This window comes from Phodopus roborovskii, unplaced genomic scaffold, assembly GCF_943737965.1.
Source record: "Phodopus roborovskii unplaced genomic scaffold, PHOROB, whole genome shotgun sequence".
NCBI classification, from domain to species: Eukaryota; Metazoa; Chordata; class Mammalia; order Rodentia; family Cricetidae; genus Phodopus; species Phodopus roborovskii.
Genome location: NW_026126656.1, coordinates 232705 through 257253, shown reverse-complemented (window position 1 = coordinate 257253; position 24549 = coordinate 232705). Strand labels below are relative to the sequence as shown.

At 39.5% G+C, this 24549-nt stretch overlaps 1 protein-coding gene across 1 annotated transcript; it reads left to right on the top strand.

Annotated features, from left to right (window-relative positions):
- Window positions 1–2765: 2765 nt before the first annotated feature.
- LOC127214101 (uncharacterized) lies at window positions 2766–3977 on the top strand. Its single transcript, XM_051174434.1, has one exon. The coding sequence runs from the start codon at window positions 2829–2831 to the stop codon at window positions 3975–3977; it is 1149 nt and encodes a 382-aa protein (XP_051030391.1). The 5' UTR covers window positions 2766–2828.
- The last annotated feature ends 20572 nt before the right edge of the window (window positions 3978–24549 follow it).

Genomic DNA, 24549 nt, shown 5'->3' with positions numbered 1-24549 from the left:
TTTAAACTGTCTGACTGTATTGGCAGTTTGTCAGTCACTTTTCTCTGTGTCCTGCAGACTGTCTGGCAGACTCTTCCATGAAGCAGGAACTCTGTAGCAATGTCCATCTTGAATCACCAGCCACCTTTCTGTGGGTCCTGCATGTCCATTTTATACAGCATAAAGTCAAACAGTCCAGACAAGAGCAGTATCTTGTCTAAAGGGCTAGTCTTGCCATATTGAAAGCAAACTCCATAATGAGTTTCTTCAATGTCCATCTTCCTTTTTGACGAAGGTGGTGTTGCCAGGAACAATTATGTCTCATTGTCGAGAAAAACCCTAAACCATTTTAAATGCCATATTCTGTAGGTCTTTGAAAGGTTTGAAGAATTCCTATCTATCTCAAATACATCTCTGTGTATCTTGAAAACCTAACTAACTTAACTCTAAGCTTTGACTATCATAGGTAATTATCTATAATCTGTATGTACTACATTATACATTACATTTCTAAATGAGCAATATAAAAACAATACCTAAACAAAAGGAGAAATATACACATCACAAAATTGACCTTAAATTGTATCAATAAATGAAAATCCATTCCAAAACAAAGTATTTGTATCTATACCATAATTCCCTTTTTACCTTTAAAAAGATATTGGTTGTGATCATTAACCATTTGTAACCAACCCCATTTGAATGAGGAAAGAATAGATGCTTATCTTCAAAGAAGTCTCGATATGTTCAAACCACAGTTGTTCAAGAAGTATTAGGGCCTATAGAAGGCACATTTTTGAGCCTGAGGAAATCAATCATATCTGCAGAAATAGAAAGTATAATAGTATACATCACCAAAGTACTAGTTCAATAGGATACTATATGCTTCTTAAATTATTTCTGATGAGTTTATATAAAAGCAGATATTAAAGTAATACTTAACTGGAAGATGAAATGGATGAAGTCAAGAAACATGTGCAATGGATATTTTGCAAAAGGTGGGTAGTCGATTGTTTAGGCAGATGGTAGGAAAAGAACTTGGTGAATTATGAGTTTATCTTTCAGAATCTTGAGAGAAGTCTAACTGCATTTTTATTGCAATCAAATAGTAGATGTTTCCTGCAGTAGGGAGTTTTGTAAACAGAAGTAGGGAAATTGGGATACACTGTACCAATCACTCCTCCCTCCCACAACTCTCAGGTATCCAAATGTAATCTACATTAACCTTAGGTAGTGTTGGAGATAAATCTAAGTACATAGGAGAAAGTCACTTTTTAACTTCATCTTATTGTATATGAACTGATTCATAAATGAGCCTCAGAATATTTTGGCATGCCATTTGTATACATGAGGCTATTCAGCTTATTTGTATACATCTGTGCATGTTTTACTGTATGCATCAGTTATTTCAGTGCCCTTGATCAGTCATGGATACAGATCTGTAGCTACAAATGCTACAGTATAACATGAATAACATGTCTTCTTTTTGTCCTTATCTTGCACAGTTAACATATTAGAGACCCCATTCTATCCTCTAGAGCAGTTCCAGTGAGCTCTGCATGCAAAGTCACAGACCCATACAACCATAAGCTCTCATTTCTTTGTAATGCTTACCCTTTTGTTTTGTTATATGAAATTTTCTTATTGTTGGTGGTATTTTGTTTAGGGATTTTTCTAGAATCTCAACAGAGTAGGCATGTTTTGTGCCAGTGAGCTACACCTCTAGTTAATGGTATTGTGTTGTGATATGCTCTGGGCTCCACAAGGCATCACAGGGCACCCAGATGAGTGCTTCAACACAGGAAAATGTGCAACAGAAAAATGACAAAGTGACACAAACAACACAAAAATGTTCACATGGGTCATTCCCATCTGACCTGCTTATTCAAGGAATAAGGTAGTGCAGTTTTGCACAACTTCAGATTTGTACATCTTCTAATTCCTTTATTCACATTCCCTATTGGATACTTGGCTGTGACCATTTAACAAGTTCAGTCTTTCAGAAAAACCCCTTACTTCAGATGGAAAACACCTTCCCTTCCTGTAAACCATTCCCCTAACTTACTCATTGTGCCAAATTCAGGCACCAACCACACAGAGAAAGATCCCCTTGCAAAGCAGTTGTGAACATGAACTGTTGTGTAAACACGGAGGTCCAAACACATAGAAATTAACTTGTATAACCTGAGTCCGTTCCAACACTTCATGCTGAGCCATTCTCTTCCTGTGTTATCCTCTGCTATTTCTAAGTAACTAGTGATATCCTAACCATGATAGTTTTAATAGAGTGATAGCTATAGCTACTCCTTTTGGTATTTCTCTTCATCTCTTAACTACACCGCCTTTCATGCTCTTCCCACTTTGTGCTTCAGAGTGACCTTAACTTATGACTTTCTGTTTGGGACATGGCATTTCCTACAGAAAACCTCTAGCCGACAACTACTATTTCCTACTTGAAAAGTGATACCCAAACCTTACAGGCACACATCAATATTGAGTAAAATAAAGTATGCTCCTATCAGAATGATTTAAATGATTGCCCACCAGCACAGTAGAAAATTTTATGATGAAAGACTGAAATAAATTTCTGTCCAATAAATAAAAATAGTTAGGAATCATTAAACACTAAGACACCCTCATGGAAAATAATAGCTGTTCCCTTTTCGTATGTGGGTATGTGTATACAGTGTTGCACTATTGACATATTGAAATACCAATTAGTATTTTTATAAGAAGTAAATATTTCATCAACAGTTTACACCTCATTTTTTTTTTTTTTTTTTTTTTTTTTTACTCCTGCCTACTCTTTCCCTCTGCTCTATGCTGAACATCTATCTCTAGGCTGCCCTATGTTCCCTAATGCAATGGCAATGGAAGAAGAAACTGCAGCAGCCCTTGTTATTGATAATGGCTCTGGAACGTGCAAAGCTGGCATTGCTGGTGAGAGTGCCCCCAGGGCCGTATTCCCCTCCATCATAGGGCGGCCCCGCTACCAGAGAATCATGTTGGGCATCGATGATGAGGATTTTTACATAGGCAACGAGGCCCAACGCAAGAGGGGTATCCTGACCCTGAAGTACCCTGTTGAGCATGGCATCGTCACCAACTGGGATGACATGGAGAAGATCTGGCACCACACCTTCTATAATGAACTGCGTGTGGCTCCCGAGGAACACCCACTGCTCCTAACCGAGCCCCCACTTAACCCAATAATTAACAGAGAGAATACGATGCAAATAATGTTTGAAACATTCAAAGCCCCGGCCATGTATGTGGCCATTCAGTCGACACTATCTCTATATGCCTCTGGCCGAACAACAGGCATGACCGTTGAGTCTGGTGATGGGGTCACACATACTGTGCCCATCTACGAAGGCCAAGTCCTTCCCTATGCCATCTTGCGTATGAACCTGGCTGGCAGGGACCTAACCGACTACCTAATCAAAATTTTGTTAGAGCGGGGCTATACCTTCAATACTACTGCCTCCAGGGAGATAGTCCGTGACATCAAGGAGAAGCTATGCTATGTTGCATTGGATTTTGAAAAAGAAATGGCAACTGCTGAACACTCCTGCTTAGAGAAGAGTTACAAGCTACCTGATGGCCAAATCATCACTCTGAGCAAGGAGCAGTTCCAGTGCCCAGAGGCACTTTTCCAGCCCAATTTTCTGGGTATCAAGTGTTGTGGCATCCACAAAACCACAATTAGTTCCATCCTGAAGTGTGATGTTGACATCCACAAGAGCCTGTATGGCAACATTGTGTTGTCTGGTGGCACCACCATGTTCCCAGGCATTAATGACAGGATGCAAAAGGAACTCATGGCCCTAGCACCTATAACATTTAAGGTAAAGAGCATTCCCTCCAAAGATGGAAAGATTTCAGTTTGGATTGGTGGCTCCATCCTGGCTTCACTGCCCACTTTCAGGCAGATATGTATTACCAAAAGAGAATATGAGGAGTTTGGTCCTTCTATAATACTCCACAAATGTATGTAGATGGACTCAAAATGATTGGGAAGTATAATTTTTTTCCTGCCAGACGTACAACCCTCTTATGAATTTACACAACTGTACGAGTCCTTTAAAAATAAATTAATACTTAAAGTTTGTATCTGAATATCAGCATTGGATGAAAGAACTTGCTCATTTTAGATTTTGTGTTCGAGTTGTATATTTAATATCTGTGAAATGTTTAATACCCTACAAATATCTTGATTAAGTCCTTAGTCCATGTGTCTTAGTCACCTGGATGCTGAGGGAACAGGCTAGGGAAGGGAAACCCCCTGCCTGGTGAGTCTGTGAGAGCACAATGCAGTGACCTGTGTGTGCACTAACTGACTGTTGACTGTTCCAGGATTTTTTTTTCAAGTCTGGCAAGGGTCCCTGAAGCAATTACCACTTCTGTCCTACCCATCTAAGCCAGTGAGGAAGTCTGGCCTTAGGATCCAGTTTTGGTTCTAGTGTTTTCCCTCCGGAACCCCACGGGTTGTTGGGGTTGTCACTTGTCTGAAGTCAGGAATGTTTGCATTGACACCAATGAATTTATTCTTCCCTGTTATTTCAGTAAGGTTATGTGCACTCAAGTCTTTAAGAAATGACAAATTTGGATTGCTAATGCTCAGTGAAAAACTTAGGCCCCACAAACATGTCTGAAGGTGTTCAGGAATTTTGATTTTTACTTTGGAACACAAAAATATTTTCTTAAAATAAGTTTTTAAACATCATCATAACAACCAATGGCTTTATTTATAATTACTCATTATAGTTAGCTCAGTGGGCTCCTCAGCAGAATCTGTTTTGAGAGAACAAAACAATAGTTCATGAAAAGAGAGCAAAATGGAACAATGGTAGAAAAATTATGCTGCCATAAATAAGTAAATAATTACATTTCAATTATACACTCTGAGCTGCTTTCTAAAAAACATTGGCTAGGATCTATTTTCTCAGCAATGTTCCCAAAGCCAAGGGGTTAAATTGAATATTTCTTTTATCATTAATGCACCAAAATGAAATTCTTCATTGCTTGACAACTTTTCATTCAGTCTTTGAAAGTTTCAATAAAACTTTGAAAATTTTAAGAAATCTTATGCACATGACTAGCCCTCACCAATGTCACCTGGTATTTATTAGTCTGCCTCCTTCTAGAGTTCACGGCCTTAAAAAAATACTGTTAGCCCAGTGAGTCTGTTAGTGCTACTCATATGTTCACGGCTGTGCAGCTACCAGCTGGAATATGACCAAATGTTCAGCAGTCAGGACTCCAATCAAAAGTGATTCTTCTACTTTGGCAGCGATGAATTGCCAACAGCTACTTGAGTAGAGGAGAGTCCTTGGGAGCCCTCCCCTCAAAAATATGAAAAATCTGACTGACTTAATCTTATGCCATTCTTATGTAGACCACACAAGTGACAGGAGTTGGTATATTCACCAGTCATGTCATGTTCAGAAAAGAGTATTTCCAGGAATTATCCCACAGTCAGATTTTTGAAGGTTTTTTTTTTTTTTTAAACCTCAAAACTCCCTGAGCCTTGGGTAATGGGAACTTATTGTAGGTAACCCAACTGAAGCTTAAGACTAAGAGTAATTTTTCTTTTCACTTTAACAGGTTTATATGTCTATGCATTAAGTACTACTTTCTGCAAAAAAAAAAAAAAAAAAAAAAAAAAAATGTCTTCTCTGGCTGATGTTGAAAGCAGGACAAATCTATGAATACAATATAAATAACAAGAATTAGGTTGATAACACGACCACTGATGAAGACATCAGTGACAGGTTCTGTAACTAGGGCCTTTGACTTCCTTAGAAATGAGCATTTGACAAGGCTTAAATAGTATGTGATATCAAATCCCTCATATGAAACAGGTCTCAAATCCAATCAAAATGTGGTTGGTTGCTTTCATAACCATCATGCCACCATAGCAGAAGTGGAAACATCTTACTTCTCAGTTCATTAGTACAGTATCACTGAAAGTCCATGACTGGGTAAAATCACTGATGCCTTTCACATCTAAGGGCCCACAATATGAAAACCTGCCAACAGGGAGTTTACTGGTCAGTTTTGCATTGATTAATCAATGTTCTGCCACCAAAATGTGTGGGGTCTTTAGAAATATGATCTTTGCATTTAGTTATTTTGTGCAACAAGAAGCTTTGGCAAAAGCTTGTGTTGTTGTGGGTGTCTCTGCTTCTTGATCAGTAAGTAGTTCATAGGCAAGTATTCAACACCCGGTTCTCTTTTTTTTTTTTTGCTCATTTACGTATTTATTTTTATTCTTTTACTATTTTACATATTGAACTCAGGCCCCTCTTCCTCCCCCTCTCTTTCCCTCCCTCCCTCTCTCCTTTGCTCCCATGCAATCTCAACCATCCTCCCATTCCATCCCCCCAAAAACACACACACACACTCCACAAGGAAGGTGATATCTTCCAGCAAGCGTCAAGAAAATATGTCAAGTCATTTGGAGTAGGAACTAGGCCTGCCCTCCTGCCTCTAGGTTAAGGGATTATCCCTCCATGAGGAATTTGCTCCCAAAGTCCTTTTTTGCACCAGGGATACATCCTGGTTCTACTGTCAGAGGTCCCTTAGATTGCCGAGGACTTCTGGGACCCATATTCAGGGGGTCTGAGTCATTCCAATGCTGGTTTCCAAAGTATCAGTGTGGGGGTCCATTTGCTCCTCTTTGTTCAGGTCAGCTGTCTCTGACAGTGGGTTTCTATAGCCTGGTCTTGTCCTCCCTCTCTGTATCTGGATTCCAGTCTGGCTCAGTGTTTAGCTATGGGTGTCTGTTTCTGTTTCTGTCACCTACTAAATGAGGACTCCATGATGGTAGATAACTTAGTCATCAGTCTCATTATCAGGGAACGGCATTTATGTTAGCCTTTCCACTGTTGCTCAAATTGATAGTAGGGGTCAGTCTTGTAATTCTCTAGACATTTCTCTAAAGTCAGTTCTCTTCAAAACTATAAGGGCTCTCTATTTTATGGTATCTCTCTTTTTATTTCTCTTGTCTATTCCTCCCCTGACTCTATATTCCTAGTCCCATGTGCTTTCTTCTCCTCCCCTTTCTCTTTCTCCTAGCTCCATCTCCACTCACTGCCCCTCCCCCAATTCCTATATGCTCAGGAGATCTTGTCCCTTTCCCCTTCTCTGAGGGACCTTATATGAATCCCTTAGAATTCTCCTTGTATCCTAGTTTCTCTGGTGGTGTGAGTTATAGGCTGATGATCCTTTGCTCTAAGTCTAAAATCCATATATGAATGAGTACATACCATATTCCTCTTTTTGTGACTGGGTTACCTCACTCAGGATGGTTTCTTCAAGATCCACCTATTTGCATGCTAATTTCAGGATTCCATTGTAATTTTTTTTTTCATAGAGTAGTATTCCATTGTGTAAATGTGCCACATCTTCTTTATCCATTCTTCAGTTGATGGTTATCTAGGTTGTTTCCAGGTTCTTGCTATTACAAATAATGTATCTGGTTCTTGAAGTTATATTCAAAGTCCAAAGGATTCTCCAAGCAGCATTTCAACACTTTCCATTTTCCTCTGCATATACTCTTTTTAGTATATATTTTAAATTCAATTAGTGGATTTCCACATACTTCTTCATGGATCTTTAGTTTTGGTTAACCCACACCTTATGCCTTGCCCTCACATACCGTTTACTCTCATATCCACTTGAAATTTTAGTTTATTCTCCCACTGTTATTTTTTTGTCAACTTTGGTCTATTGTCTCCTCCAATCATATTTTACTCAGGTGGCAAAATGATGAGTTAATATAGTGTCTTTACCTAATCCTCATTTTGATGAAGCATTTACCTCTCATTTCCCCACATCCTAACACCTCCATGTTTAGATATTTTTCAGCTTTCCCCTTCCATACTGTATTTTCAGTCTCTTCTCCCTCAATAGGTCCATCCACAATGCTTCATTTCTAATTATACAGCTTCCAAGTGTAGCCCTGTTTAGCATACAGAACCTTCAAAGATAGGGTTCCATATTATGAGAACATACAACATTTGACTTTTTGAACCTGGCTGATCTGGGAATATATTTTTATCTGGCCATATATATTGTCCTGAAATTTTCATTTCATTATTTTTACAGAGGAGTGATTGTATACATACAAGCACACACACAAACACACACACACACACACACACACACACAAATATACTTGGCTGTTTTGACACATATAACTTGCCTGTCACATGTCACTTGCACTTGTGTCTATGCACGTGACTACTTAATCCTCTGAGTATAAATTGGATGATGCTCAGAATAAACGTGGCTATTATGTGAGAACTTAATTCACAATATTTATCAGCCCCATTCCCTCATTTTCCACTGTTATCTTAGAGTGGTAAACACATTATCATTGGGAGACTTTGTGTTACTGTTTCAAGTTTGCTTCTAGTTTTAAATAAGTTTAAATCACTTATTTTATCTGGTTTAAATATTTATATAGGATGATTCTAGAAATGCATCCAGTGATTTTATGTGTTCTAATTTAGTGGAGTAGGACTTTTCTTGTTTTAATTATGCCCATATTCTTTTCTGAATTTCATGCATACCTGTAGTAAAGTTTACTAATTTCATGCCTTCTTTTACTAACTGAGGTATTTCATCCATTGATTTGTCTAAAAGTTTATCAATAGTATTTGCTTTTTCAAAGAGTCAATTTCATTTTAATAATATTTTAATTTTCTGTTCCACTAGTTTCAGCCACACTTTTCATGATCTTGTCCTGTATTATGTTTCTAGATATTTTTTTTAAGGCCTTAAGAATAATCACATCAAATTATTGGGACTTGCCAGGTTATGGTTTCACATGCCTTTAAAACAACTACTCGGGAGGCAGAGGCAGTTGGGTCCCTGTGAGTTTGAGGCCAGTCTGTCTACAGAGTGCATTCCAGGAGAGACAACAAAGCTACAAATAGAAATCCTGTCTGGAAAAAAAAAAAACCAGAAAAAGAAAAAAGAATATTATTGGGACTTCTTAAAAGGTAGATAATTATCAGTGTAAACAATTCCCTTTAAGACTGCCTTCCTTGTGTCCCACTGTGTTTTTGGTTGTGAGCCTAGCCTTTAATGGCTGATCCATCTCTCCAGCTCATGTCCCATTTATATATTTTGGTTTTTTTTTTTTTTAGGTTTAATTTAGGTTTACAAAACATTTTAAAAGTTCTTCCTTGCTTTCTTCATTGACACACTTACCATAACACAGCCAGTGAGGTTTTGTATTCTCCGTGGTTTCTATTACTATGGATGTCTATAATAATTCCATGGCTTGTATATACCTTCCCCACCATTCATCTTAGATGGTTCTATTTGTTATAAGAAAGTGTTTCTCGGGGCAGTAGAAAGATGAATGGTATTTTCTAGTATATTCTACTTGGCAGTGTCTTTTATTGTGGAGTTAAGACTTAACATTCAGCGTTCCGGTTGAAATATGTGTATCATTTTGTTTTCTGAGACTATTTTGAAGGACTGTTCTGCTATCTCTTGTTTATTCCATGTGACATCTTAGCTGTGCTTTCATTATCTCCCTCAGACCGAAACAGGCTTTCAAGAATCCTCATGGAAAATGTTAGCTCTCTTTCAATTTCAGTACTTTCGCTGGATATAGCAGTTTGTGCTTACAGTATTGCTCTGTCAAACGCAGACTCTGTCTCTCTAGGCACATCTGGCTTTTACATTTTCTGTCTCACAATCAATTGTTATTGTAGCGAGTTTCTGTTTATAAGAGTGTTCTGAGACGGGGGAAGAGACAAGATCTCCAGAGCACATGGGGAGAGGGGGCAGTGATGAACTATTACTACAAGGAATTTTGAAGTTTTTCCACTTTTATATTGGAACTCTCCAAGACAACAATATAATTGGAGGGATAACACATCAGTCAGTCTAAACATGAAAGAACCCATGTTGTAGATGTTCATCTCCTCATCCCATAGATGATCACCTTGTCCAGGGTGCGGCTGAGAGCAAAAGATCTGAGTGAAATTTTTTCTATGGAGACATTATAAGACATGGCTAATGACAGATCCTTAAGAAGTCAACTTCATGCACACCAGGTAGACACCTTCAGGTTATGTTAACTGGCACCCCCAGCTGTCTATTCTTTAGAAACATAGAGCATTGGACCCAAGGAAAATTCTATTATGAAACCTGGACGTGACCATCCAACAGGATAACCTGTGGGTGAATAGAGACTGGAAGGCTTGTATGATGTACCAGTAATGTTTGAAAAAGTATGCCTCCCATCCCCAGACCCCCCCAAGACATTGCCTTACAAGTCATTCAGAGTGGAGACTAACCGTACTGACCCTCCAGTGACAGACAATTAGGAATGGTGGATGAAGACCCAGTATAGCTAAAGAGAGGATGTAGATAACTCTCTGATGCATTTAACTAATTATGGTAGTTTAATAGACAGGTATTTTTAAACAAACCTTGATAGACATATATATATATATATATATATATATATATATATATATATATATATTTAGTCAGATTTTTGTAATTATTGCTTTTAGACCTTAGAAGTTTATCAAATCATATATAATATCTTTAAATCTCATTATTTATAGCACTTAAATAATGTTATGTTCTGACCTTTAGAGCTTAGAGAAGCTGCAAGGAGTTGGTGGTGCATGCTTTTAATCCCACCACTAGGGAGGCAGAGGCAGCCTGCCTCTAGAGGGTGAGTTCCAGGACAAACTCCAAAACAATACACAGAAAGCCCATGTCTCAAAAAACAAAACAAACAAAAACCAGAACAAAATCCTTTGAAAAGCTTAGAAAATCCATTCTAGTTTTCTATTCTATAAACATTTATCTGATTTATCTGTATCATATTTATATATACATATGTATATGTATATATATATATTAATTGTACTAAAACAATTATACTGTTTTATCCTTATACTGTTTGATTCTATTAATACAATGAGATTTTTGAGATTTTATAGTCATATAAATACATCACTCTTGATATTTTTGAAGAAAATTTGCTGAATTGGGTGTACTTCCAATTTGTGTCTGTGTGTCTGTGTATAGGGGAGTATTAAGATGTAAGAAGTTGTGGTTGGCTTAGTTAAGCATAGCTAATGATAGAAAAATAACAGTTGTTCAACTTAGAAGAAAGAGCAGAAGCCCTATAATGGATATTTACGAATTCATTTATTAGTTTGCAATTAAAGAGACGACACAAAAAAAAATCCTTTAAATATTTGTATTTGCGTAATATATATGTATGTAGTGTAGGGTGGGTGGGGGTATGTTATTTTCAACTAAAATGAAGGAAAGTGTGTGTGTGTGTGTTATTTTCATTTAAATTGAGGGCAACAATAAACAAAATAAAAAACAATGTTTGGGAGCAGGAGCAATCACCATTTTAGTCTGTAAGTGCTAGCAAACCTACCGGAGCAGATGTTTAGTGGCAGCAGTTGGGAATTATTCTCCATTGGGATCTGTGAATTTTAAAGAGTTACTATTTTAGCACTCTGCCTTATATAAAAACCATGTCAAAAATTAAATAGCCATTCATGAAAATAGAGAAATGATCATCTTTTAAGCTTATGGGAGCTGAACCCATAAGCAGCTGACAGGGTGTTAGGAATCTTTCTTCAGGTGTGAATAAATAGGAAGAGAGGAGAAAAAGTTAGCTTCCCAAGTCTCCCTAAGGAATATTTCCTAGCTCATTTCCAAGATAGGTGCAGGGTTCTAGCAGTTCTCTGCCCATAGAGTTAGTGGGCTGGCTTTCCCTTTTTTGAATATGTTTAGGCCATTAGTTTTCTTCTTATTCCTGTGAGAATCGGTGAGCAGTTTGACACAGGACAGGAGTTTGGAGGACATTCTGAGAAAAACACTGAGTCTGCTGTCCAAATGTCACATTACAGAGCCAGTTTCTAGAATTTTCAACATAGTTTTGTACTAGAGATGACTATATATAAAATTACACGAAGTGAAAACAACAGTAATAATTTTGTGTGGGACTTTTCCTGAACAGACAGGATATACGTCTATTCAGATACAGGGCCAGGATAATGAATACTCCAAAGTCCAATTTGTGGATCGGAAGTGTTTGTCGGGGCTATTTACAGGAGCTGGGATGATTCCAATGTTTCTGTATCAGCAAAAAGTCCACCTTGGTGTGACTGATGACTCATGAATGCTGTAGCCTTGGAGCCCTCTGCTAGACTCACAGGAAACTCTTTGGGGCAAAGAATCTCCACCCGGCAACTTGGTTGAACCTCTAGCCAGTTGTTGGTTATTACTTCCATAATCTTGAGGAAGGGTCATTATGACCCTCAGACCTATAGAGCTGTTTACTTACTGAGTCTCATGAGCCCCTTCAATGAGGGAATATTTCTATTCAAAGGAGCTGCTGCACTCCCATCACTTCAATGACTCTCATTCCTCCCCCTTCGCTCTTCTGTGATAGTGAGATAAAGGACTACATAGGGCTAAGAACGGGATGGTCTTGCCACAGTGACAGTCACATGTCCTCATTGGCTATGCTAATGGTTCTGAATCTCTGAAGTATACAATACCTTCCAAAATGCAAGTCTCCTTCCATGACCCATTGCAGGTGACACCAGTAGTGATCTATAAGGACAGATACAATGTTAAGAAGGCAGCCACATCACATCCATTTATCAAACAAATAACATTGAACTCCACACTGGGGTCGGTGACCTTCCCTACCAACAGATTTTTGTGCTGAATGTCAGTTCCAGGTGTGAATTCCCTCTTGCAGAGTGATTATAAATCCCATAACAAAGATATTGGTGGTACTCATGATAGTTGTGCCACTATCTCACCAGAACCAAGCTGGACTGTTGGTGATAATTATTTCCTAGAAAGCCACATAGCAACACCAGGTACTCTGAAAGCTAGCCAGTACAGACATAGTATGAAAGCCAATTCTAATTTTATTTCTCCATGTCCTGCATCCAAAGTATGTAATGTCTTCAGCAATAAAGTGCTACTTTCTCATTCTGGAATGCAAATGAGGCAGTGTCGGTGAGAATTTAGAGACTCTCCTAGCCAATGACATTTGGTACTAAGATTTTCATTCAAAAACCTATTTGTCGTTGGGAGTGCCCTTTTCTATAGATGCGGTGTTTCCTCTATACATAATCATTTTTGCTTTTTCTCATCATCATTTTCATTTTGAAGATGTATTTTTAAATATTTAATCACATGTATGCATTTGTCTCAGTCATTGTTCTGTTGCTGTGAAGCCATACCATTCCACAGGCAACTATTAGGAGAGAAAACATTTAATTTGGTGTTTAGTTATGGCTTCAGATGTTGAGTTCATTAATAGTCTCGGAGGTTTAGGGCATTAATGGTTTCAGAAGTTGAATCTGTTATGACAGCCTTGGGCTAAGCAAAATATTTCCATCTCAGTATGTATTTTCCTGAAGAGATTTGCACACAACTTACCTGCCCTTAGGATAAGCTTAGCCCTCTTTACCTGTATTGTTTTATCCCTCTATCCCCTCAGGGATGCCCATTTCCCATGATGGTTTCACAGCTTCCTAGAAGGGAAATAAAAAATTGAGTCCATGAGGATATGTGCTCCACTACCGAAGAGCTGAATACATTTGCTAATTCATTCAAGCAGAAGTCTGGGTAATATGTGTGGGGATGGAGTTTACAGGTATGGGATAATGGTGGAAAGAACATAAAACTAGAGCAGCCTGAGTTTACTGATATAGATCAAAGGAGTGGAGAGTCTAGGGTTAATACAGAAGCTAGAAAGTTAAAAACAAAAATGGGTCAAATGTTTACTTGAAAAGTTGGCTGAGGCGTTTCTCAAAAGATGGCATGCTGAAAAGCAGTTAAGAGATGCCTCATATTCCCTGACTTAACGTAGAAGAAGGACATTTAAGGTTTGGGAAATTTCAATTCTAGAGTTGGTGTGCTGTGTAAAACCTAATCTTCCACAATGGGAAGGCCCAGAAGAGTTGCCTTACAAAATTCCTACAAGATGAAAAACGCTGAGAGGGACACCAGCACATTTGAAGAAATTTGCTATTGTCCCTTTCCTTGTTCCAGACCGAAGGGTGGATATGCTGCTGCTCAGCTGGATAAATGAAATACAGTGGGTTCAGTTGGGCTGTGAGGTACCGGGCCAGGTGGCAGCATTCAATTGCTAAAGCAAGGTAAATGTACTCATCATAATGGATAGCATAGACATGACAATGTGTTTTGGCCCAACCAGGAATGATCAGCACAAGCAAAGTGCATTTTTTATTAGCATGGCTTGTATAATAAATGTTAGTGTTTCCGGGCACAAAATAGATAAGAATCATACTGAATTTTTATTAAATCTGTATGGTTGAAAATCCGCAAACCAATGAGAGAAGAACTACATTGAATCACAGCAAAAGACAATCTCAGCCAGTGAATCACTTTCCAGACATGAGCCAGGTTGCAGATCCATAATCCCTTGAATGAAGGGGTGGCCAGGCTCCCCCGAGGAAGGACCTTCCTAAGATACATAAAAATCTTTCTGTTAGCCTTTCTCTAGTTCATCCCCCAAATGACCTATGGCTTTTTACAATGGTAAGTGTACACTGTGGGAAAGGAAACAATCAGAGTGTCCAGGTTCTACTGGATACAGGTTTTGAGTTGATACTGATTGCAGGAGGTCCCAAGAATCATTGTGTCCCTCCAGTTAAAGTAACCGCTTATGGAAGGCCAGGTGAGTAATGGAGCTTTGGCTGAAATGTGACTCATATTAGACCCTGGAGTCCCTGAACTCACACTGTGTTTATTTCCCCAGTTCCAGAATGCATAGTAAGACAGATATACTTAGAAATAGGCAGAAGTCTCCATTTGATTTCCTGACCTGTGGAATGAGGGTTGTTATGGTTGGAAGGCTAAATGGAAGGCTTTAGAGTTGCCTCTGTCAAAGAAAATAATGAAGCAAAACTAGTCTAGCATCCCTAGAGGAACAACAGAAATCAGAGGCACCATCATGGACTGCTGCATAGCTGCATGGCTGCTGATTCTCCCAAATCTCTCTGTAATTCTCCTATCTGGCCCAAGCAGAGGACAGATGGATCACTGAGAATGACAGTTGACTAAAAATCTTGATCAGGTAGTAACTCTGATTGCAGCTTCTGCACCAGACATAGTGTCCTAACTTGATTTGAGCACATTAACACACCTCCTGGTAATAGTATGCAGCTACTGATTTAGCAAATGCTTTTTGTTTCCTACGAATGCCTGGCTGAGGACCAGGTTTCCTGATGGTTCTGCATGTTATACAAGCACCACCCAGAAGTACAGCATTACAGCTTCAGCACTACAACCCCTTTATGGGACAAATCTGAAAGACAGTGGCAAAGGGAAATCTTCACAGTGGGAAGAACATGTGCAGTACACATAGTATTCTAGTTATTTTGTTCATTGACTCATGGACTGTAGCCAATGGTTTGGCTTGATGGTCAGGGACTTGAAAAGAGCATGATTGGAAAATTGGTGAGAAAGATATCTGGGGGGGAAAGAATGTGGCTACATCTCTGCAAATGGGCAAAGGATGTGAGGATACTTGTGTCCCAAGTAAATGTTCGTTCAAAGGTGACCAGCAGAGGTAATCAAGTAGATAAAATGACTTATTCTGGGGACAAACAGGCTTTCTCCCCAGCCATTCCTGGCATTGCTCAATGGGCTCAAAAACAAAGTAACCATGGTGGCAGAGATGGGGTCATGCATGGGCTCAGCAACCTGGACTTCCACTGACCAAGGCTGGCTGGGCTACAGCTCTGTCTGAGTGCCACATCTTCCAGCAGCAGAAACCAACACTAGGTCCCAGATATGGCACCTTTCCCTGGGTGGCAGGTTGAAGATATTGGACCGGTGCCTCTGTGAAAAGGACAGGTTTTGTCTTTAATGGAGTAGATAATTATTCTGGTTTGGGATTTGCCTCTCCTGCACATAATTCAGCAGACAAATGCACCGTCCGTGGTCTTATAGACTGCTTCATTGAACATCGTCGTATTTCACACAGAATGATTCTGACCAAGGAATTCCCTTCACAGATAAGTGTGAAATTCAACCCATGATCATGGGATCCACTGGTCTCTCCGTGCTCCCCACCATCCTGAAGCAGCTGGCGTGATAGGATGATGAAATGGCCTTTTGACTCCACCCTGGAGATCTAGGGCAGGTTTCTCCAGAAAGCAGCATATGATGTTTTTAATCTGTGACCAATGTATGTATGGTTTATCCCATAGCCAGGATACACATGTCTTGGAATCTAGGGGTGGAAAGGGAGTAGTTCCTCTCACTGGTACCCTAGTAACCCACTAGGGAAATGTTTATTTCCTGGTCCCTCAACCATAATGCTTCTACCGTATTTGATTTGGTTCCAGGGGCCAGTGCACCTGAAATGAGCCATAACAAACATTCCATTGAACTTTAAGCTCAGACTTCCCTTGGTCACTTTGGTCTTCTGATCCTCTTAACCCAACAGGCTAAGTAAAATATAACCGTGTTTGGAGCAGCAATTGCTCTAAATAACCATGAGCCAAGTGCATTGTTTCTCCACATTGGAGGTAAGATTATATCTGAAGTGCAGGGAATCCACTGAGGCATCTCTCGGTGCCACCATGTCCTATGATGAAAGACAGTGGTAAACTCCAACAGGCTACCCAGGAAGGATAACAGAGGGCACAGACATTCAGTAATGAAGGTATGTGTCACTCCTCCATGAAAACTCAAGGCCTGCACAGGTGCTTGCAGAGCTTGGTGGAAATACAGAATGGCTAGTAGAGGAAGTTTTAAGAACCATATAAGGCCACATGACCGTTGCAGAAATGAGGTTTATAACCATCATGAGTGATTCTGTTGGATTAAGAATGCATTAGAACTGCTATTTGTATTATCTTCCAGTTTGTGAATCATATGTTGTAACATCATTTAAGAGATTGCTAGGAAAATGTCAGCAAACCGACTCAAAACGCACGAAGTTCAGAATACTTCCGATGAATTATTACACTGTCTCCTGTTATTATTAGTATTCAATTCTCACCATCATGTGGAGATGATACACCCTGGACCATCCATCTTTCTTAACACAATGTTTGTCTCAGTGAGGTTTCTATTGCTGTGAAAAGACACCATGACTATGGCAACTCATATAGGAAATATCTGTCTCCTTATAGTTGCAGAGGTTCAGTCCATCATCGTCATGATGGGGAGCATAATGGCGTGCAGGTATATGTGGATCTGAAACCAAGAGTACTTACATCTTGTTCAGAGGCAACAGGAAGTTACATTGAGGGAAGCTTGAGCAAAAGAGAACTCAAAGCCCTCCCCCACAGTGACACACTTCCTCCAACAAGGTCAAGCCTCCAAATAGTGAAACTCCCTTTGGGGGCCATGTTGTTTCAATCCATCAAAGCAATCCTAAATGTGTTTATACTTAACACACACATTCAAGATGAGAGACCCATAAATTCAGACTAATCCACAGCTTGCCTTGACAACAGCAACATAACTAAGTAACTGAAAGAAAACTCATATGAAAAACCAGGGTTTATAAATATGCTGAAGGCCATCATCATTCAATTTATGTTGTGGTCCTCCAGGGCTGAACTGGTCTTGTGTTTAACCTGAGGTGAGATCCTCTGATGGGAATTGTTGAAAGTCTGTCCTGGTTTCTAGTTGTTCTTGTGAGATTTCTACTGAAATAGACCAGGTCTGCTATCCAAGGGATGAGCTGTCTGTCTGGCCTTGATGTCTAAGCAGTTCTTCAAAGAAGCTGTTGACGCCCTTGTCCATCTGCCTCTGACTTCTATACTGATGTCCCTAGAACTTCCAGTCCAGGTCAGAAAGAAGTGTGCATGAGCAGGTGTGGGGTATTTGAGCCATGGACTGTAAAGAGCAAGACATATGCAGGAAGGTCAGGTGGCACATGCATCCACCAGCTATGCTCCATTCTTGCTATTTCAGTAGAAATCTGATGGAGGTCTCTTCTCTACAGAAAGTTACCTAGTCTGGGTTCTGGTGGAAGGTAGGGCACAGAGCCCAGGCACTGGCACCTGGCATCTTTGCATTGTTAGCATACTTCAGCCAGTAAACCTGTTTCACAGGCAGATGACAAAGTTAGTTCTAGGAGTGATGTTTTCTTTGGGGTCCTGTTTGGTAAGTCTTTCTTATTTTTAAGTCTCTTTTATTTGCATACTGGTGATACCAATGAAACAGAAATTTCATTTTTATGTTTGTACACGTGGAAGAACAATTTTGAGTAAGGTTAACAGTGTCTCATCAGTTGTATGAGAACAGTCCAGTATTGCTTAGAGAGCCAGTGTAAGTGTTGGAATTAAGATATTGCTATTGAGTTTTTATAATACCTTGGCTGGTCGTTGCTATTTACTATGAATTTTGGTATATTTCTCCTTTTAAAGTTGTACTATCATCTTTTTTCAGGGTAAACACAGGAATACACAATAAAATTAAGATTTCTCTCTGTGAAAAATTTTCTCTGTGTGGAAAAGTTAACAACTTATGCAAGGTAGATTTTTTAGGAAGGTTGACTAACTTGCCTTTCCTGATAAAGGAGGGGAAACCAGAAACAGAGAAACCAAGGGACTGGAGGCAGCTGAGCACTTGAGTGGGATGTGCAGGACAAGGCTTGTTTTTATTAGTATGGTTCTTTTGGTAACAGAGTTACAAATCTACATTTCAGTGGGAAAGACTGTGTCAAGGCCAGTACTTTCAGGGTTATTGAATACACAGCATTGTTTGTTTACAGAGAAACATTTGATATGTAAGACCATCATTTACCCTAACTATTCTTTAGACATGGAGGAAGTCACAAGTATTCCTGTGTTCCTTGTCACATTTGTTGGCATTGCAAGTTCTCTTCTTTAGAAATGCCAATACCAGATGTTTACATGCCCATGTCACAAGTTCACTAAATACTCACATAAACTTAATACTCAGCCCAACATTCAATATTGGCTTCATGTCAGTTCAAGTGTGTTACAAGTTTTACTCCTCTCACATCTTTAAGATTGTGATTAAAATGACATGAGACTTATGAGAGACTGAGACCACCAGAAGTATGCAAAGGCCAAAGGCAAAGCCTTCATTAAGAAACAGACTGCCAGATAGCTCCAAGAAAAGGGAGAACAACCTTGCAAAAAGGGAGTTTGGGGTTGTATAGGGTGGCTTTAGCTTGCAATGGACTGTGTGATGTAGACTTGAGATAAGATGGATACCCCTCCGGTCCTGTTCCTTCAGGAACAGCAGGATTCTATTGTGATAAAAACTCTTACCAGAAGCAACTTATAGAGGACAGCGTTTAATTCATCTAACTGTGGTATTTCATCATGTTGGGAATTCAGGTCAGGAACACAAGGGAGGAACCTGCAGGCAGGAACTGATCAGAGACCATGGAGGAATGCTGCATTCCGGCTTGTTCCATTTGTTTCCTTATACAACCCAGAACCAACAGCCCAGAGTGGCCTAGTACACTGAGCCCTCCCACATCCATCATTAATCAAGAACATCCCACAAACTTCCATATACACACCAAACTGATGGAGGCATTTTCTCAAATGTAGGTCCTCTTCCCAAATAATTCTAGCTGTGTTAAGCTGACAAAACCAACCAGGACAAATGGTCCGTCTATACAGTACTACTCAGTGATTGAAAAGAAAAGCAAACAATTGCTGCAAAACTACAACATGAGTGAAGTTTAAACCATGCTTCCAAGTGAAAGAGCAAGCCTGAAAATTTTACCAGTGCTTCAGATGCAGATAGAAAAGATTTGGAAGCTGTATAGTTATTTTTTTTATTTATAAGTTTTTTATTTAATTTTATATAACAGAGTCCAATTAAATGAAAACAAACATTTATACACAATATTTGGGAATTTGGGTGTCGTTCTTTCCAAACTACTTCCTGCTGGTAAGGGGCGCTGTCATGGGGGATTCGAAGAGGCAGAGAAAGAAATCAGAGAAACATCACCCTTTACAATATCCATGCTGTATAGTTATTTGCTGTCTCCAAGTGTTTCATTGTGGCAGCTGGGACCCTTGACTGTGGACAGCACATACTTCCAAATAATGTACCTTCAGATGACCTGCCTGTTATTTCTTTGGTTTCAGAGCTAAGTACTCAGGAGTTCCCCTCATGGGCATCTCACTCTGGACAAAAGTACAAGGCTTTTTTTCCCCTATGAATGAAAAGTGCATTTTAACATTATGTGTTTGTCTGTACAGTATATGGGTATGTGCTTATGTGTGTGTAGGTACAGTTTGTGGGTGGGTTTTTGGGTAAGGACAACATATTAGTATTTGGATGTGTGTGTTTGTGTGTGTGTATGGATAGTATGTGGGTGAGTGTGTATGTACAGTTTGTGAGTATTTGCATGTATGGCTGTAAGTACAGAATGTGTGTATGTACATACATTTATGCACATGTATGTAAACTATATAGATATGTATAGATGTATGGTATATATGTATGCATATATATGTACAGTATGTGTGCATGTGCATGTGAGTGTATATACAATATATGTGTGTGTGTGTATGTGCATGTGTGTGTATGTATACTATGTGGGTGTGTGCATGTGGGAGTGTATGTACAGTATATGGGTATATGTGTATGTAGAGTATGTGGGATTTTATGTTTACAGTATGTGTGTGTGTGTGTGTGTGTGTGGACAGTATATGAATATGAGCATGTGTGTGTGTATGGATAATATGTGGGTATATGCACTGTGTGTATGTACAGTATGTGGGTAAGTGCATGTGTGTGTGCATGTATACTATGTGGGTGTGTGCATGTTTGTGTATGTACATATTGTGGTTATGTGTGTGTGTACATTTAAGATATGTGGGTATATTCATTTGTGTGTGTATGAAACTATGTGGGTGTGTGGTTGTGTATGTATGTACAATATGTGGGTTGTGCGTGTGTGTGTATATCTATATGGGTTGCACATATGTGTGGATGCACAGTATGTGGTTTATGCATCTGTGTGAATGTGTTCTTAGAGGTCAGAGTCATCACATCCTTTGGATCTGTGCTAAATACAGTTGTGAGACACTGGTTGTGGGTTCTGGGAACTGAACTGTAGTCTTCTGGAAGAGCAGAAAGCATTCATACATATTGAGCTATTTTACGGTATTTGCTATGACAATTTTGCTGTATACTTTTTTTTTTTTAACGAAATTTGGGTTGTTAGATGTGAAGTCTTTGAAAAGCAGGGCAACATGCACATAACCACAGAGGTTAAGAACAGACTAAGGGACTAGGGAGAGGGAAGAACCTTGCAAGGAAGGGGAAACAGAATAAATAAATTTGGTTGTTTGAAAAAAATGGTCCACATAAGAATTGACACTCTTAGGAGGTGTGGCTTTGTTAGAAAAAGGGTAGCCTTGTTAGAGGAATGTGTCACTGTGGGGGTGGGTTTTGAGGCCTCACTTGATCAAGCTCCACCCAGTAACAAAGATTCCTTCTTCTGCATGAGAATCAAGATACAGAAGAGCTCCCAGCTCCTTCTCCAGCACCATGTATGACTCCACACCATCCTGTCTAACAGTGACGACAATGGACTAAACCTCTAAATTTATATACCAGCCCCAATTCAGTCATTTCCTTTATATGAGTTGCTGAGGTCATAGTATATCTTCACAGCAATGGAAAGCCTATGACAACGTGGATAGAAAGTGGTGGTAGGGGCTAGAACAGGTGTATCCAGCAAAAAGAGAGGAGGAAGTGGTTGTAAGGCAGAAGAAATACAGGGAGGGACAGCTAAAAGTAAGGAATATTTGAAGGCAATATGGAAACTGAATACAGTAAAAGCTAATACATATTTTATATAATACATATACATTAAATATGTACTACACAGACATGGGCACACAGAGATAAACACACACACACACACAAACACACACACGTGACACCCCACCAAGATATCTAAGATATCTCTGGGTATCAAATGAAACGTTCATTACCAGGAATGGGTTACATTTAATTAAATAGCAGACCAAAGAGTTCCCATAGAACCTTCCAAATAATTTAGGATTTGACCAGGTTATTAACTGCTCACCACAAACTAGTGGTAAGATATAATTGGTGAAGCTAACACTTATATGACTTACGTTATGTGGAAAAGTCAAGCTAGTGATAACTTAGAGTCTCCCCTATATTGACTAGTGTTCATGGTACTGGTAGGTACTTTGCACACTACCAGAGGAGAAAGGGAAACACAGGCCTGGCTACAAAGCTTGTGTCTAAAAGGTGTCTTCGTGCATGACACGCTGGTGCACTAGTAGCTCAAAAATTGTGAGAGTAACAGGCCACTATGTGATTGCAGTTAAGGCCTACTGCATGAGATGAAAGGCATCCACGACACTGCTGGATGGCTAACAATATAACATTAGATAGGGCATGAGTCTAAGAAAAGAACAAATACTACTGTTCAGCTAAACAAACATAGCAATAAAATTACTCCTAATGACACTCTGCTATAGAAATGGATCAATGTCTCCCTCAGCCATCAACAGAGAACCTTCTTCCTGCAGCAGATGGTGGCAAATACAGGGACAACTGAATAATATGAAGAGAAGGAGACTGCCTGGGATACTCAATCCTAAATGGGATGTCTCCATCAAATCCTCCCCCAACAGAGGAGACTGACTGTAAGAGCCAGCGGGGATGGGAGACATCAGGGAAACAAGGCATTCTGGGCACAACAGGATTGCCACACAGACACACATATAACATCACAGAACCATGGCAGCATACACAGGGAAGCATAGCTCTCAGCCAGATGGGATCCCGGTTCTGACAGGGAAAGTGGAAACAAGTTCCCAAACAATTGTAGAACTCTCTCCAGTTGGTGACCACACAAAAAGGTAGAAGAAGTTTCCTCCAGTGGAGTTACACTGGCAACACACACTACACTCAAGAGCAGGCCCTGTGGCAAGCAGTAGTTGGCCAATAGAAAACAAAATCAGTGAGATTATTTGTTTCAAACTGCTTCTTCTATAAATAATGTGTACCTTATGTTTCTTTTGCTTATATATTATGGCTTCCAATTTTGTTACTATGGGTTTACTGTGTATGCAAATTTGTAGGTCTCAGCCTCTTATGTGTTTCTTTTGATTTCCTTTTGGCTGTTTCGTTTTCCCTGTTTGTTTTTATTTTATATTTTTCTTTTATTGAAAACAGAGATTCTGTTCTTTTACAACACATCCTAATTCTCCTTGCCCCTCCCTCTGATGCTCCCCGTTCCTCTCCTCCTCCCCTCCCTCTGGATCCACTCCTTTCACTCTGTCATTAGGAAATGCCAGGCTTATAAGAGGTAATAACAAAGCATGACACAATAAAATATATGTGAAGCCAAAACTATCATGCCAAAGTGGTTTACAGCAACCCATCAGGAGAAAATGAATCCCCAGGACAGGAACAAGATTCACATACCAACTCTTTCTCACAGTCCCGACTCACATTAAAATTCTAAGGTAAAGGCTACAAGTATAAATGCAGAATCCTGATTCAGACAAATGAAGGGTCTGAGCTTGCTGGTTCTACCTCAGTGAGCCTTATGCATGTTGCTCAGTTCGTTCAGAGTGCTTTCTTACTCCTGTGTGTGTCCTCATGCCCTCTTTTTCTTACAGTGTTTCCAAATCATCTAAGCAGGATTCCCTGAGCTCTGAGGGGTGGGACTTGTTGGAGATCTGTAATTTAGGCTCTCTCTATCTGCATAATGTTTGCATGTGGTCTTTGAAATTGTTGGCATTTGCTGCCATCAGAGAGGAAACAGCCTCTATGATGATGACTGGATAAGCTATTGTTCTATACGCATGGCAGGATATCATTGGAAATCAGTTTATTGGTGTGTGTGTGTGTGTGTGTGTGTGTGTGTGTGTGTGTGTTTCACCAGTAGTGTGTGGTTTTACCCTAGGCCTCTGGGCTCTCTACTCTCTTTTTCATGGTTACCAAACCAATGTTGGGCATGCATTCCTTCTAGTGCAATAGCCATAAGTCAAGTCAGACATTGGTTGTCAACTACCAGAAATTCTGTACCACCATTGCCATAGTATATCTGAAGGTAAGACAGATTGTAAGTCGAGGGATTTGGGCTGAGATAGTGTCTACTTTCTCTTACAGTATGTTCATTTATTATTACTTTTAGAGATTGTAGCAGAAATTGGAAACGGGAAAGGAATACATCTTTTGGGGGGGAAACTACTGGAAAATAAAAATGGTGACAGTTCCCATTGCAAGAAAAGCTATATGCTAAGGGAAAAGGTACCTATTTACCTTATGGTCAGTGGATTATTAGCAAGTCTTCAATTAAGAATAGGATATGGTCCTATATTCAACTGAACGGCGTATAACAGGTTGTATAAGCAGAAAGTTTGGTTTCAGAATGAAAGCTTTGTTGAGAAAATACAAGCAAAGATGCTCCAACCTTTCTATTTTCAATTAAGTATAAAATTATGTCAAATGCTCCTCCTGGAATATAGTTACTGACAGGGAGGAGTGATAAGAAAATGGAGCAAGACCAGG

Coding starts and splice junctions, on each gene's coding strand:
- LOC127214101 (XM_051174434.1), top strand. CDS start 2,829: ATGTTCCCTAATGCAATGGCAATGGAAGAAGAAACTGCAGCAGCCCTT.